Raw genomic sequence first — 16,807 nt, 5'->3', positions numbered from 1 at the left:
AAATTAGTTTTGTTTTTTTTTTTTAAATAAATTGCATGATATAAGCAAGGATGATATTTTAAAAATCTGAACAATAATTCTGCTGCATCACTGGTTTCTCATCCAACCTTTGGTTTTAAAGCCAACCCATTATTTTATGGCAGTAAGTAGCCAAAATGCTTTATATGGCAGTGTAAGTAGCCGAAATGCTTAGCCCTGGAGCATTTCTGCATCTTCGTGACAGAGCTAGGATCTGTGCTGACTTCCATGCTGCTCAAATGCCCGACATGGCCACATCTGAAGCCACTGATGAAATAAGGCCATTTCCTTCTAACTTTCCCTGGTTACAAAATCAGTTAAGGTCCTTATTTCTTAACAGTTGCACCAATCTGAGCAGTCAGAAGAACTGACCACAGATGGTTCCCAGTCACAGTTCCAACATGTGATCTTTGCCAGTTCAGCCTGAGATCAGTAGGCTCAGTCTTCTGTGTCGGGCTGCACCCCGAGCATCGCATGAAGTTCTTCTGCTGTGTACCCCAGCAAGTTCTGTAGGTCACATACAAAGCGATATACGTATCGTTTCCCTGAAGTCTTGTGGATGATGTTCTTGTCATAATAGTAGCGTAGGCCTCGGCTCAGTTTCTCATAGTTCATTTTTGGCTTGTTTTTCCTTCTTCCCCACCTCCGTGCCACCTGTCAGTCCAAAAAGAAAGCAAAGTGTAAAGCATTTATTCAAGTCACGTTCTTCCAGTCAGTGGCTGACAGATGCTGCTATTAAAACCTTTTTGTCAGTTAGAGCACTTTATTTGCTTCTAATGTCCTGAACTTGGGTAACAGAAGAGTTGGTGACTGAACCCTCAACTGAACAAACTCCAAAGCAACCATTGGCAGCAGTTTGACTAAGGTGAACTGCAGAAAGTAGCTGACAGCAAATTTCAATTAAAAGGATACTGATTGCAGTGGATGGGCTCATGACAACGATTGCTGCAAAACTGTTTACGGAAAACAAATTTAACTGAAATACAGTCCCCTCTCTCAAGGAGGATGCTGTGAAAGAGTTAATATGCCATTGAGTAGCACGGGATAATTCTTTAAGTGAAAGTTGAATTATATGGAGTTCCTTGGATTTAATGACTCCCCCTACTTTTTTTTTTTTTCTTTCTTTCTTTCCTTTTTAAGGCTTCAGTGAACTTTGTATCATGCCTCTTAATACAATCATTTTCTGATACAGTTAACAGTAGAAAGTTAAAGCACATTTTAGTTATTTCCAATGACTAAAGTAGGTATTTTAAAAGCAGCACTATAATATCTTAGCTTAAAATATCTGGTGTAATTGCCCCATGCCTTTTTGCAATCTCAAGTATTGTTGATTAAATTAAATTCAGTAAACTAATTTACAGTATTACTTATACTGTCAAAAATAAATTATTTTGTATACTACCTTTAAGTTTCAAGCTATACAAAGTGTTCTCATAACTATAAGCAAATACTGATATTCTTGGAGCGGAGGGAGGGGAAAACAAAAAATAAAACAAACAACCCACAGCAATTCTGACCATATGATAAAAACATTTACAGATGAAGAGATTTCAGCAAGTGTCTGATTGTGAAAATGGTTTATTTTCAAGAATAGGTCCGCAGAGGCCTAAATCTTGTTCATCACAATTAGCTACATACCTCATCTGGGTCAGCAAGTTTAAACTCCCATCCATCTCCAGTCCAACTAATAAATGACTGACAGGATTTGTCAGTCAGTAGCTCCAGAAGGAATTGCCATAGCTGTATAGGTCCACTGCCTGTTGGGTACGGGGAGAACCACACGGTTAACACTCCTGCAAGCTCTTACAACAGCTAATGAATATAGCCATACTCACATCATAGGAAAAATCTTTTAATTACTCTGATAGCCTTTTTCCCCCCCTTTTCTTTTTAAGTATCAAAAGAAAACTAATTCTAAGACTTTCTCTGTAACTTAATTCTGCTCACAAGCATGTTAAAATTAAATTAAAATCAAGCCAGCTTTCTCATGAAAACAAAATATGCCTTTCTCTTTTATATAAGATTCCTTATCCCTCACTCCCGTCTCCTAGCAGCTGTAGTCAAGCTTCAGGGCCTGTGCTACAATACTTGACTCAGCAAACATCCTAGAGGGAAAACTGATTTCATCAAGGACTACAAGAATGAGCTTCTCATGGCCAAGCCAACATCTCCCAAAGTATGGGAGACTGAAAAAGAGGGAACCTTTGACAAACAGATAAAAGGTAAAAAATACATTCCCTTTTGATGGCGTTTTGATGTACCTACCTGTTCTTACTTTAGATGGATAGTCCAATGAGACTTTCTTTAGTAACATTTAAAATTGAAAACTTGTCATAAGCAGTTGTCTCTCAGTGTGAGACTACCTTACAACTACACAACTTTATCACCATGGATACACATTTATAGAGAATATTGAAGTTACACAACAAGAGGAGTGACCATTTTGTTTCATTGCTTACCTGTAAAGCCAGCTAGAATTGCTGCCGGTATAACTGGCTTCCCTTGCTCTACAGGATCACTTCTTTCTTGAATATAGTCTTTGAAAGACATTGTAGGTTTGTTCAGACACAAAGACTGGCTACAGTCATCTTCAAAACTCTCATAGGATGGCACACGCTGTAAGTCCACTAATGATGACTGGCTGTTCCAAGACTGTAGCATCGAATCTGAGCTTTCATAACTTTCTGCACCACTGTCGCTAGATTCGTGTTCTCTAAGTTTGCCTTAAGGAGGAGGGGAAAAAATAAATAAGAGAAAGAAAGAGAGAAGTGTCTCCCCCCCGCCCCGCCCCGCATCTAGCTTGTATATATGAACTATGCAAAGGAGGGGAAAAACATGCAGATAATGGCCTTAGACCCATGGTTATCATACGGGTAATGTCTCACCAGAATTATCTATGAGCAAGTTCAGATTGCTTCTCGTGAAGTCTTGGTTTACTGCACAATAGTTCACACCAACTGCATCTATTTGGGTTTTAGGGAACAACGGAAACTCTTGTTCTGGATTGAGAAGATTTGGTCCCGTGGAAGTCTGACAGATGTCACTCAAGATACTGGGTTTAGGGTAACTGAGGGCTTTAGGGTATCCAGACATTTGCATACCATAGGGGGCCTGATCCACATTAACAGCTGAAGGAGGGAAGAAAAAAAAAAAAAAAGAATGAATTAAATATTTTCTCTGCTGTCCCTTAAACAGGCTAATAAACATCAGGCATTCCACTATAGCTGGGCTGCTAAGAAATATTTTTTCCATGAAAGTCTGGCTAGGGAAAAAGTGATGCTACAGACAGACTGGAAAGGCTACTGGTCAGGGAGATTTCCATCTAATGGCCTCCAAATCAGGCTCTGTACATCTCCTTCTACAACTTACAGACCACCAACCTAATGCACTGTTTGTTCTTCAGGGAAACTGCAGGACAACAGAAAAAGCTGGAGAAGCCTCAGTGGTTTTGAGTAGGCTCTCATCATTAACAGATGTAATGATGCTGAGCTAGAGATTTACTATGGGACAATCAAATACAGCACCAAACAAATAATCTAAGGTAACAAGAAGTCTCTGCAGTTATGCCACACATTTTCAAAAGTTCTGTTATGCCTCCATAGCCTTGAAAAAGGCCTAACCATGACCCTTGCTGTTCCTGGCGATACTACTTTTTGATTCAGCCTGCTAGTGCCAGGACTGGTCATTCTGTTCCACAGATGTAGGCTTTGGCATACCAGAAGAAAGTCTGACTTTTCATAGCCTTCACCCTTCAAGAGGTTTCTGACATGAATTAGACGAACAATACTAGAAAAGGCAGGAGCATTTGAAGTTAAGTGTTTTCCTAAAGGACAGTAACTATTCTGTTGTAGCTTTTTGTTTTTTCTTACTAGGATCTGTGACATTCCTAGAATAAAGATAACAGATCTAAAACATCAAACTATTTAGAATACTTACTTAAGGAGTTATTATTGACCCAATGAGGAACTGAGGTGAGATGAGAGTTCTCCACATACTGATCCTGCGTTTTCTCTTGGCTGTCTGGAAAAAAAAAGGGAAATTCTCGTTTTTATAGATTGGACTTGTATGCCATGGGAAGCTTCTAATTCTCTTGAGTATTTTGGGGACACCATTCACATGAATTTCACTAACACGCTGCATCAAACTCTCAAAAGAGGCAGTTCCCAGTAGGTAAAATATCACAGCAGTTGAATCTTTATCCTTAACATAATTTAGAGAGAAATATAAAACAAAACAAGCCCCAAACACCAAAAAACAACGGCAGTGTGTATTAAGGTCCAGATCCTGCACACAGGCAGCTGCTGAATCTTATCCTCCAAAACCAACTGAATGCATAGATCACTGCATGTAGAGTTTTAGCATCATTAGTGTTCACCTAAAACCACCCCCAAACCTCCTTGACATCCTTACATTCATTCACAGAATTATCTCAAAACACTACCTTTCAGGAACAAAACAAAATGCTTGTAATATGAAGTGACCAAGTTTTGTCCAGCTTTTGATTAAACAGATATATTTTTAAATGAGGCATTGTAGGAGCCCTATCCTGATCTCATTTATTTCAGGAACTGATCTAAATAAAACTTGACTGCAACGGGTACTCAGCCTGAGCAGGAAATACTTCTGCATATATCTGCATTTGTGCTCTGCTTACACAAGATATTAGATACTTTTGATAATACTTTTATTAACCAAGTCTTAGAGTTCGTTTCGAGTTTTCTTATGTAATAGAAACTCCCTCACGGTTAAGTAAGTGTTGAAAGAGTCTTATTCCTCTCTTTGTTAGAAGAATCTCGGAACAGAAGCTCTTTGTGGCTTTATATCTACCTTTTATCATCTGCTCCAGGTGCTCCCACAGAATATCACCCACATAATCAGGTGCCAATTCCAAGAAACGCTCCTTGCCCAGGTTGCATAAGTCTTGGCCATTCATAAGAAACTGATGAAAGTTCACGTTTACCAAACTAAACTCATTGGTAGCCCATGAAAGCCACTGGCAAACCTGCTGTTCAGTCCATAGCCAGGGATCTGCAAGATAGAAAGTGTCCAGCATATAGAGATAACACTTGACCTTTGTAAATCCTCCCCAAACAATCTTAATTAAAAGGCAGTGAATGAAAGACTTGTTAATCCAGGTTACTTAGTTCTGAAGCTTAGGCATCAGAATTAATTTATTCTTGAATTTAAAAACAGTGCTCCGTTTTCCTTCTGTAGTTCCCGTTACTCAGAGGATATATGTCCTCAGTTTATTTGATTCTCTCTTATGCTGCCAAAATATGAGCTCTCCATGCACCCATTTTTCATACCAGCAAGTTTAGTCTTTCTAAGCAAAGCTGTGCCAGATTCACATAGGATCCATTCTTGTATTTCATTCAGACATCACTCTTTCTCTTTTAAAAGAACCATTTATTCAGCATCCTCCTTAGCATTAAAAAAGAGCTTATAAATAGAAAAAACTTACTATTTGGGATACCAAGTCGATACTGTTCCTTTGTGAAACCACTGAAAGTATCTTTCAAGGCCTGACTCATCACAGCCTTACTGCATGGGGTTAACAGAGGCAATTCACAGTTGTTTGACTCTGCAAGAAAGAAAAGGGGTGGAGGGAAGAGAAGATATGTTAACTTTTAGGCCAATGAAAGAGGTTTTTGCCATACTACTTGAAGAATAAAAAAGGATACTAGAAACTATGCATTTTAAAACAGAAACAAAACAGGTAGGTCCATTTTTAGATTGTCCTGTCTTTGACTGAATATGTCAACAGTAACATATTTTTGTCATATTGAGTTGATAAAATTAGATCATGCTAAAATAAAGCTTTGCAGCAATAAAATTTTGCAGCTTTCCATGATATAGATCCTCACTGACTCTCAATAGTTACACAGCATGCCTTTGTTGCAGGGAAATTATTACTTTTTTTTTTTTTTTTTTTTTTAGAAAATATGAGATTGCTTCTTCCTATTTTCTCATCTACAGCTTGACCTCAGACTTCCTGTTGCCTCCAGGCAGTCCTCATTTAGTTTGAGAACTAAGTAATTCATAGTAGGCTTGTGAAAAACCAGATTGCAAGGATATTCAACACTACTGTCCAATGGACTCCATTTCAGACCTTCCCATGCATCTCTCAGTCACTCAGGCACACAGTGTTATAGCTTATTTAGTCAACCGAACCGAACAAATGTGACTGGTCGCAAGCTGGTGCCCAGCGTCTAAACAATGCAATACAATTCAAAAATCAGTATCATCCTATGCCTATAAATTACTGACTTGTATAACTCACTCTTCTTATTTTTTTTAGGTTTACAAATAGAGTCTATTTTAAGAACAAATTTGACCTCCATCCAATCTTTCTTACTAGGCAATTTTCACTTGAAGATGCCTCATTTAACTCTGAAAGAACCCCCAAGTGGAAGAAAACCAACCATACCACATAGATGTTTCAATGTAATAAAACTTTTACTGATACTTTGTGATTGACGTCATTAAACTGGGGGGCAACTGAAGATGCCTTATCCATCTCACCACTGCATCTCTGAACACTTCAGAGAGCCTCCGAAAACTAGCACACATACTGCATTTGAAGAACCTCTGCTATGTTACTCTTTGAGGCATGTAACGTGACAGGGTACATAAACGTGATGCGTTATCAGACTTCAGACCAGTTCATGAAGCTGTTCTGCTCTTCTAGTTTTCCTAGATCCTGACTATGTACAAGCTCCACTTGACCCAGCAAGTGGAGCTCATTACCAGCAGCGTGTGCTTAGCTTCTGTTTTTACCACACCCATCCTCAATCTCTGCTAGGACTTGCTTTGCTGACCAGGGCTAGTGACTGATTAGAATCTCACATTAGAACAAAAGGCTAGTGGCTGTTGGAGATTTGAGGTTTTTTCCACTTACCTAAGGAGAGATAAAGATAGCACCAGGAAAGTTATCTACGTTTTTTTTTTTTTCCTCCCTCTAGAGGAAAAAAGCTAGTTAGGGAGTTTTGGCAAGGATTTGTAGAGAACTCTTGGTTATGTACTGTCCTACTAAAAATATTTGTAAACACCTCCTCCCCTATTTTTAAGGTGAGGCATAAAACAAACCCTAGAAAGGGAAAAGGAACAAGGATTTTGTTCCCTGGGAATTAACATCAGAGGGTCAAGACAGCAGCTTGCAGAGTACCTAAAACATCTCAGGCAAAATTAAAATATAAGCTTAAATACATATAAAACTTTCAGAATTTAGACATGTAAAACACCCTTAGCCCTGCTTTAGTATCTGCTAAAGCTTCTTACATAGACAGCTTAGGCTAACGAATCCCAGTTCCCCTTCCCGTTCAGTACAGAAGAACAGTACAGAGAACAGCAACTATCAACAGAGCAGCTCGCGTAGATAGAATCCAAATACATAAACAGACTCTTGTCTACTAAGACACTTTTTTTAGGGAAATTCATGTTGTACTTGTAAGAAGATAGCGATAAAATGCTAGTTAGACCACCCAGTTATCTTTTTGAGCTGCTGATTGGAGTAAAGAACAAAGCAAAAAGGTACCATAAGAAGTAGAATCAAATCCTGTTGGCACTTCTTGAAGTGTTTGATCTTCATTTAGTGAGAAAAAATATCCAGCAAAGAGAGAGCTTGAACTATCAACGGTGTCAAATGCTGGTTGACGCTGCAAAGCAACAAAACAAATAAAAAATACTGTGAGCAATTTGCTAGTGCACTGCAAAGAACTGCTAGGAAGTGGCTGGTTAGATTTCCTAGATTTGGAGATCATGCACTGTCACTATTTTGAATCGACCGACTTGTGCCTTTGAAAAATAAACATAACGACAGTATAGCTTCTGGTACATTAAAATGAAACAAGTAACATTCAGACTATAGTGCAAGTTGTATGGCATGATCTGCAGGTTACAGTAAAGCCACGCAAGGATATTTTAATCCTTCCTGTAATTGAGGCTTTCTAACAATAGAGAATGCATGTATATATACTAACTTTTGAAATGACTGACTTCCGGATATATTTGGAAGAAAACCTAGTATTTCCTTAACCCTTTACATTTACTACCACCTTGACGAACACAAACTATAACAGAGGCAGGACTGGTAAATTATGGCAAAAAAACCTGCCAGTGCCAAACCTACAGTGGATTTATGTAACTTTCAAAGACCTCTTTCAAACCTGACTTGTGTCAGTCATGTACGACAGAGATGTAAAATACTATTACTTAGATCCCTCCAGCCATTTAAGTCTTTTTTTGGGGGTGGGGAGAGGGGAAGAAAAGGAAATAATCAACCTTAAAAACAACTTATGCAACTTGCACGTTAGTCACAAGGAAACAGTATCTGTAATAACTACAGGCAGGAACGAGTAGAAATTGCCACTGAGATTTTAAACGCACCTGAGGATTGAATATTGTTCTGAAAAGCTACAGCAAGTACATGGCAGCTACTGCAGTTTGGGGAGCTAGAGACCCTGGCAACTTGCAAATGCGTATTTGTTTTAGGCATCCACTGGTATGCTGGCTTACGCCAAGGTAGAGAATTTAGCTGAGGACAAGGCCAAGATTTTTCAGGTCAGTATTCATGTGCTATGCAATGGCAACCTGAACCATGTTTCTGGAATAGCAAATAAATATTAAGTCTTCCTGGAATTCCCTAGCTAAAACCTACAAGGTTTTAAGGGGCTTGGAGTGTTTTCGCACCAGATGTCTTTTAATCTAAAACAAACAAAGCCCCAATAACAGTAGTAGGAAACCAGAGGCTGTAATTTTTCAGTTGCATTTTATAGCAAGTTGCTATGCATCCCAGTATAAGTTATGAACGTATACAATCCACAGAAGAAAAAGCTGGTAAAGGAAACAGTATCATGCCTCTAAGGGTTACCTGGGTTCAGAAACCTCTATTTAGAGCTGGCAAGCGGAGATAAATTGTGGAGTCTGTTCAGGTACCCTTGACAAGTTTAGGAGAGAGTCAAAGTAAACCCATGAAGAAGCTCACATCCAAATGAAACAAATTAAGAATAGTCACCAAATTTGCTAGTAAAAAATTCTTTACACATTACTAGATAAAAAGCACTGACTCATCACTAGTACCTAGAAGAAAGGGCAAGTTCTTTCAACATAATCTGGAAACTCCTGTCTTTTGTGTAAATAGCTGACCCTTATCCTGAATCACTGGAAAAAATCTTGTGGCATGTGAATGAGTAAAATCCATACTGTACTAGTTTCATATTTCAAAAAGCATAAAACGTTTAAGCAGGTTCCTGTTTTAATTGTAATAAAGGCAAACCCATTATGGAAGAAATTCTGCTTGCCCTAGTCACGACCATTTTATTTGTCTTTTAAATATATATAAGGATAATTATTACAGAACAACTTAAGAAGAAATGGGAATGGCTACAAAATAGTAGAATAGTGTCTTGATTGTATGACAATTGTGATCATTGAGTAAGTGCTTAGAACAACTACTGTGTGAAAGAGTACACAGCTGTTAAGTCGGAGGATCTTTTGGCGATTTTGCTGTTGCTATGAGCAGGAAAAAAGTTAGGAGAGGACGTAAAACATCACAGAAGTCAGAATACCAAAGACTCATTAACGGATTCTTCAAAACACTGACACTCCTCAAAGTTAATGAGAGCAGAAAGCATCTTCCTTGTCTTCATTTAGTTTACATTGATCTATGCTATGAAAAAAAATTAATCCTGGGATAAAAAGCAACTTGCAGGAATGGGAGGGTGGGGGCAAAAACACAGACTGTTACAAGATGAGTCTTCACAGTCTGTTTCTCATTGGTCCTCAGTCTGCAAGTTCCTTTCAAAGCACGATAACAATCTATCTAATGAAAAAACGTGTTTACCTTTGGTTTCTCACCTTGTACTGGACTTCCATTTGATATAGTTGCATCTAATAAGTGAAAAACCTACTCTTGAATGAATCAGACTTGACTAGTCATATCAGAACATGGCTCTCTCAGTCTCATAAAGTTAAATACATAAATACCACCTGTATTGCCAGTCCCATGACTTTATTTACACAGAACTTCCACCAACCTCAATGAACTTGAGATCAGTTCTTGTCTACCTCTTATTTTCAGATTCTTAGGATGTAGGGGGGGGAAAAAAGAACTTCCTGGGTGCACCTCAGGGGGGTATAAGATTTGTGTCTTCCTGCTTCACTGCTGCTTGTTTACACATCCACTTAACAATTGAGTGGGAATACTCTAGAAGTAATCTGGAGTTCACAAGTAAACTGTGAAAAAATCATGTATCTGCGCTTATGCTGGCATGGTTGTACAAGTCCTCTGTTAACATTAATAAGAACATCATGCATGCACTAACTGGGAGACTAGACCACTTGGTTTTAGAAGCCACTATCTCAAGAAAACTCACCTTGAGCACTCCTCTGTACATGTTTGACACAGGAGCTACTTGATCCATGTTCCTGATCCCAAAATCACTCATCTGAAAAATGAAAGGGGTCACATGAAAAACATCGCTACTGGGGAAGTAAATATGTTAATAGATGCATTCTACTGCTTCATCATAGATTGTATGTTTCTTCTTTGGGAGCATTCCTTGATTAAGACACCAAGAAAGCTTTCCTCTCACATCCTGACTGTGCAGGGCCTGATTCTGGTTTTGCTTAAGCAGCTTTTTAACTGGAAGCCTCTTCACAGAAGTCAGAGGAGTTAAAGCTCTCTTTGTTAAGAGAAAAGAAGAGGATGATCAACTCCTGATATCAAAGATGAGGGCTTTTAGTATCTCATTCTGTTAGATAGAATAAAGGCCTACAGAATTTCTATGTCCATCAAGTATCTATTGCTTTGAGATGTTTTCCAGTTTTCACTCATTATCTTAAATATTAAATTTTGTGGGATCTTTGTTTACAACATTCCTGCTCACATGCCACGATTCACTTTGGTCTTTCCCTTCCAAGGTACAGGAGGGGAAAGACAGAGCACTTGTCATAGTTCACCTTCACCTTCTAACACTCACCCGTTTCACAGTTTCATCCCCTCTATGAAATATCAGAGAAGCCAATTCCATATATTAGCAATCTGCTTCCTGTACTAGACAAAGCATCCTCAAACCATGTTATTTTGCACATTTCATAAGGACAGGATTAACATATGTATAAGCCTTTGGAAGGCTTCAATTTAATTTGAAAGGTGTGTATGTCGTAAAATGCCCTTCTTAATGGGTTGATAATGGAACCAATAACAGTATTTTAATACTACTGATTTTAAGGCTATCATGCTGCCTGTACCATGAGAAACAGGACTGTGCGACAGCTGTATAACTTGTTCTCTTATATACGATTGAAGGAATACAGTGATAAGATTCACATCCTTTTACCAACGTATGAGAGATTAAACATAAAGAAGGAAGCCAGGTTTATAGCCATTGTTCAGGCTTAATCATGATGCTGTAATTCAGGTGTCTGTAAGTGATACCTTATCAGCCTGCACTGAGGCAAGTCATCTTTCAACACTTTTCCTTCTAGTTTTTCATGGCATTGTGTTAATTTCTTTTGCTCCATAGAAATTGTCTGGACATGTGTGTTTGTATTTAAATAAACAGTCACAGGGGTTGCTATTAACATTTCCACAAAAGTGTGATTACTTATTACAAAGCGATTTCTCTTACTAGCCATTTTAACGATTTTGGAAAAGCACAGAAAAAGCAAAATATAATCTTAAACTGACTTAGAAGATGATGGCAAATTAGAGCTTAACAAAACAAGCACAGCCTGCTAAAATGACAACACACAAAATCTGTCCATAAGCCAAAAGAAGAAGAAAAACATCCAACAGCCAAAGACTTGGAACGCTTTCATTCTCATATATATATCATCACCTAAAATCAAAAGTCCTTAATCTGAAAGGCCTATTTTAACTTCACTGTTGTTAGCTATACGGGGCTTATAATTGAATTAAAATAAAGTAACTGCATATGAAAGCAATAGTTGACTTATACTTCATTTTTGTTACCTAAAAGTGCAATATACTGATTGATGTATTTTACTTCAATTAGCATACACAAATATTTGATCTAAGTTACGCATCTTGTTGAGCACCAGAGATTTCTACACAGTACGAGACTCACTCAGCAAGTGTCTCTAATCTCTTCATTGAATTTGCCACAATGTAAACAATTGTTTATCCTAGTATTCAATTGGGCTTCAAAAAAGGAAAAAAAATGGCAATTTCTAATGCCCTCTGTTTTGCCTTTGAAATCTGCTCTTGTATATAGGGATAACCAGATCTAAGCCTTATCAATTGGAGGGTACTTGTCATAACACTGCACATATTTTTAGTGATCTTAAATCTGATCCCCAGTCTGGACTAAAAATAAAATTTCTGACAATTTCATGGACAATCCTGGCCTTTATGTGAGCCCTAGTACGAACTTTCCCATGGATTAAAAGGGTCAGGATTCTACCCTTCCTGTTGCCTTTAAAAACAAAAGTTTTCTTTGGAAGCGTTTAGAGTACTACGACAAAAGGTTTGTAACAAGTCTTGATTACACGGCGTTGCTTATTAACCCAAGTTGCTGCTTTTCTATGCTAGAGTGCTCGTTTCTCCTGTGGCCTTGCCTATGCCCTACACACCTTATGGAAAAGTAGACAACAGAGCTGCTGTCCTACACAAAACATGCTCGAGTTCTCCATGTATTAACACTCCAGCCTCCTGCCTCTAACCACAGCTTCTCAGGCTGTTACGAGCTTCTGAGGCCTTTGCTCATCGTACATGAGCTCTCTACTCATCGGCAGTCCAAGCTGCCAGCCCTGAGATCCGACACACTCCCAGAGGTATCACAAACCAAACCGGACTAGAAGGCAACACAGGTTTCTGTGACACAAACGGTTAAAGTTGGCCTTCTGCTGGCCTAAGAAAGAGCAGAAAAAGACACTACGGTATGATGCGACGGGGCCTCACTTCCAACTCCTCCACTAATGCTGATGCCTGCGACTTGCCAGCTATAATTGGTTTAACTGGCAGGACACCTTCTTCGACACCCCCGCATAGTTGAGTGGGTGAACCAGAACAGGGTCAACAGGATCAGGCACTTATTAACTAATACTTCTGAATTCTGATCAGCTTCTTTTCAGCAATAGCCAGCTGCCTGCCTCTTGCTAGAGTCAGCCAGGAATCGCTCGCAAGGAAGAACTACACCGCGCGAGCGTCCACCACGCAACTTCGTAGTACTCAAAAAAAAAAAAAAAAAAAAAAAAACCCAACACAAAAAACAAAAAAGGTTCAGGGCAGGTTCAGGCCCATGACAAAAAAAGAATGCTTACAGAGAAGCAATAAAAAATAAAGAAAAATAAAGAAAAATAAAGAAAAATAAAGAAAAATAAAGAAAAATAAAGAAAAATAAAGAAAAATAAAGAAAAATAAAGAAAAATAAAGAAAAATAAAATAAAGAAGCCTCCCTCGAGAGCTCTGCTTCCCCACGTAACTAGGCAGGGATGGGACAGTCAACAGCCAGTCACACGCCACGCCACGCCGCGCCGCGCTGGCCCGCGGAGGAGCTGGAAGCAGGGATCCCACAGCCCGGCCCTCCCGAGCCCCGGCAAAGCGCGACCCGACCGCCGAGGCCCGCGGCCCCCCCGCTCCGCGCCGCGCGCAACCCCCCGCGTCCCACCTGCCACCGCACCCGGCCGCGGCGGGCGCTCGCCCGCCCCCCCGCCCTAACGCGGCGCCAACGGCTCCGCCGGCGCGGAGCGGCCGTTGCCCCCCCCTCCCCTTTCCCCCCGCCGCCGCCCCGTCACGCCGGCGGGGCTCGGCGCCTGCCCCGGCTGAGGAGGGACCCCGCCGCCGCCGCCGCCGCCAGGGAGGGGGTCGCTAACGGCGGGTCGCGCTAACGGCCGATCGACCACCCGCCGCCCGCCCCCGCCTCACCTCGCGCTGCTCCGCTGCCCTCCGCGGCGGCGGCACCGGCACCGCCTGCCCCACGCCAAGCAGCACCGCTGCCTCTCGCCGAGCCGAAATATCCTCGATGGGGCCGAGCCCGCCAGCCAGCACCAACAACAACGCCGCCGCCGCCACCAGCGGCGCGATCCCGGCCCGAGCCTCCCGCGGGAGGAGGAGGAGGAGGAGGAGGAGGGGAGGGAGGAGGAGGAGGAGGAGGCGCTGCCGCTGGGCTGTGCCGTGCCAAGCCGAGCCGTGCTGTGCCGCGCCGCCCGGCCTCGCAGGCGCTCTTCAGCGGGCGGGGGGAGGAGGCGGCGGTGGCGGCGGAGCCCGCCTCCCGCCAGGCCCTGCCCCGCGCCGCCCCGCGCCGCCCCGCTTCCCCCGGTGCCGCCGGCTGTTGTGGCCGCGGCGGCGGCAGGGCGCTCCGGGGGGCAGCGGGCCCTCCGCTCGCCGGCGGTCTGCGCTAGAGCCGGGCCGTTTTCACCACCTGCCGGTGGCAGGAGGGCCGCGGAGGGGCCGCGCTGCCCCCGCCGCCCGCGCTGGCGGCGGGATGAGCTCGGGGCCGGTGGTCGCTTGTATGACTTGGGCTTTTTGTTTGGTTTTATTTTTTATTCCTGGTTTGCGCCTAGGAAGTGCAGCCGGACCCCAGGTATCCCCGCTACTCGCCGTGCTGCGGGCTGCCCTCCGCCCACCTGCCGGGCAGGGCGCGGGAAGCGCCGGGCGCCCTCCCCGCGGCACCCCGTGCCTTGGTTGCTGCAGCCGGAGCAGCGGCACCCCCTTTATCAATCCCGGGGAGGTACTTCCACTCACCCGACAGATTAACATGTTGATTAGTCGCATAGGCTTATTTTTATAACCGCGAGGCAGCACCGGGCAGTTTCCTCACTGTCGCAGGAGGGATGTTGGGGTATCGTAAAGCCTCGTCCTCCTCTGACTGCACCAGGCCGAGGGGTGCGGAGGGCGCTAAGGGGCGACCGCGCGAGTGAGCACGGCTAGCTCCTGACCCTCTGTCAGGTAACAGGCAGCAGCTGAACCCTCTGTCACTACAAGAGCACCATTACCTTGTGGCACTTCTCCTCTTTGCAAAGGGAGAAATTGTTTAAACCTGCCTCACTTACACAAGCAGAGAGCTGCACCCGTGAATAAGGTCCAGGGAAGCACGGGGAGAAGAAAGACAATCCGGAGAGACAGATTTCTTTTTTTTCCCCCTGGCTATGCTGGAGATAATTCATGTTGGACATTTTCCATGCTTATTTTTAATTAATATCTAAGATCAGAAGAATTAATCCATGAAATCCAGGTGTCCATATGAATAATATATTTTCATAAGTAAACTGTGACACTTGCTGCTGTGGAAATTCAGCAATTCTGTTATGTTGCCTTGCGCCTTCTCCAATTGCTTTGGCGACTTCTTAATAATAAGCTAAATCCAGTGTGAGAGGTGTACCAGCACCTTCGCCATGTGAATTCAGATCCAAACAGCAAGGTCTGTGAAATTGAGTTGGCATTCCTCGGACCCTGCAAAATGCTAGTCACCCCTGGAAAGAGGTGAGGGAAAGTGGCTACCAAAGGATAAAGTAACTTGCATTAAAAATATTTTGGCATAGTGAGTTTCCCCAAGGCAGGGCTGGAGAAATTCAGTGGAAGGGCACTGGATTGTAAGGCAGAAGGCATGAATTTCCTTTCTTATTCTGCTAACCACTTACTGGAGCAGCTTCACTTTTCTGAATCTTTTCCCACCTTGGTAATTGGTACTTAACTGTGAGTTTTAATGCCTTGTTAAACACTCTGGGCACACCTTACTCAGGGATCCAAGTGTGCTTTCCAGTTCCCCGGCCTGATCGCACCTTGTAGCTGTCTCCTAACCGTGTATAGGGCCGAGATATATTTGTGTGCTATCACTTTGCAGGCTCTGGCAGGGATGAAGCCACAGGGTGTCCAACAGCCATCCTGGTGTGGATGCTCCAGGGACGTGAAACGCAGTCTGCATCGTGGAATGCCCATCTTAAAATTTTTATATGCAGTCTTTGATATCTGTACATGAAAAGGAAACCACAATGAAAGAACAACTTGGAGCCACAATTTCTTGTTGCTTCCACCCTCAACTTCTGTAGGTTTCAGTGAACACCAGGGACCTGAATTGTATTTAAAAAGCTGTACTTTATGCTTGCTATTACATATTGGTTTATTTAAATTAATTCCCATTTCAAATTAACGTTTGTGTCCTATGATTGTAACTTTTCTTGTAGCAGGAGCCCAATAACTGCTACTTCTGAGTTCCTCACCACATTTCAAATGATCCTTTACATATGTCTCAGCTGTGATTATTTTTTCTGTTAAACAGTCATAGTTTCTTTGGCTGTCGATGGCACAGTTGTCAGGGCCCCCTGCTTCTACGTTTTCCCGCTATTTCTGGCTGCAGCAAAGGCCAGGTCATGCAACTGTTGCTGCAGAATAAGATTCTTCCATATTTCTTCCAAACTCTTTGTAATACATTTTCTTCTATTTAGGAAAGTGGCTTGTATTTCGTTGCCTATAGTCAAATGTTATCAGGCAAATTATGACAGTATACTTTGAGAGACTGAGCAAGAAGTCTGAGAGACTGAGCGAGAAGTCTTGATTGTGCTGATGGCATTTCATACTGCAGGAGAGTCCTGATCTAATAAGGCAACATCTGTTATAATCCTAAGGGAACATTAAAGACTGTATGTCAGCTGGATAGCGATTTTAATTATAACACTGACAAAAACAATTATACCACCCTTTATATAGGGGAAACATCTGTCAAAAAGATAAGATGAAAGGCTAGGAGTTATTTATTTCTTGCTAAATTAATGTTCTGGGTTCCAGAGGAAAGTGATTTAATTTGGCTGTATTTTGCTCTATTAAAAT

At 42.0% G+C, this 16,807-nt stretch overlaps 1 protein-coding gene across 1 annotated transcript; it reads right to left on the bottom strand.

The window, feature by feature from the left end:
* Window positions 1-7: 7 nt before the first annotated feature.
* Window positions 8-14,203, bottom strand: ETS2 (ETS proto-oncogene 2, transcription factor). The gene is made up of 10 exons (XM_068914072.1): window positions 13,907-14,203; window positions 10,392-10,463; window positions 7,553-7,673; window positions 5,480-5,599; window positions 4,846-5,046; window positions 3,955-4,038; window positions 2,904-3,146; window positions 2,478-2,741; window positions 1,657-1,775; window positions 8-672 (listed from the first exon to the last, which is right to left on the bottom strand). The coding sequence occupies exons 2-10, from the start codon at window positions 10,461-10,463 to the stop codon at window positions 457-459; spliced, it is 1,440 nt and encodes a 479-aa protein (XP_068770173.1). The 5' UTR covers window positions 13,907-14,203; the 3' UTR covers window positions 8-456.
* Window positions 14,204-16,807: the final 2,604 nt, after the last annotated feature.

Source organism: Struthio camelus, chromosome 1 (assembly GCF_040807025.1).
Source record: "Struthio camelus isolate bStrCam1 chromosome 1, bStrCam1.hap1, whole genome shotgun sequence".
Taxonomy (NCBI): Eukaryota; Metazoa; Chordata; class Aves; order Struthioniformes; family Struthionidae; genus Struthio; species Struthio camelus.
The sequence above is the reverse complement of the archived record's forward strand: the minus strand, read 5'-3'. Positions and strand labels throughout refer to the sequence as shown.

Excerpts from the sequence above, each read along its gene's own strand:
- ETS2 (XM_068914072.1), bottom strand. The coding sequence starts at position 10,463 with ATGAGTGATTTTGGGATCAGGAACATGGATCAAGTAGCTCCTGTGTCA. Across the intron at positions 4,039-4,845 it reads CCTGGAGCAGATGATAAAAG|ACAGCCAAGAGAAAACGCAG; the intron begins GTAGATATAAAG and ends TTTTTTTTCCAG. Across the intron at positions 3,147-3,954 it reads GGTCAATAATAACTCCTTAA|CTGTTAATGTGGATCAGGCC; the intron begins GTAAGTATTCTA and ends TCCCTCCTTCAG.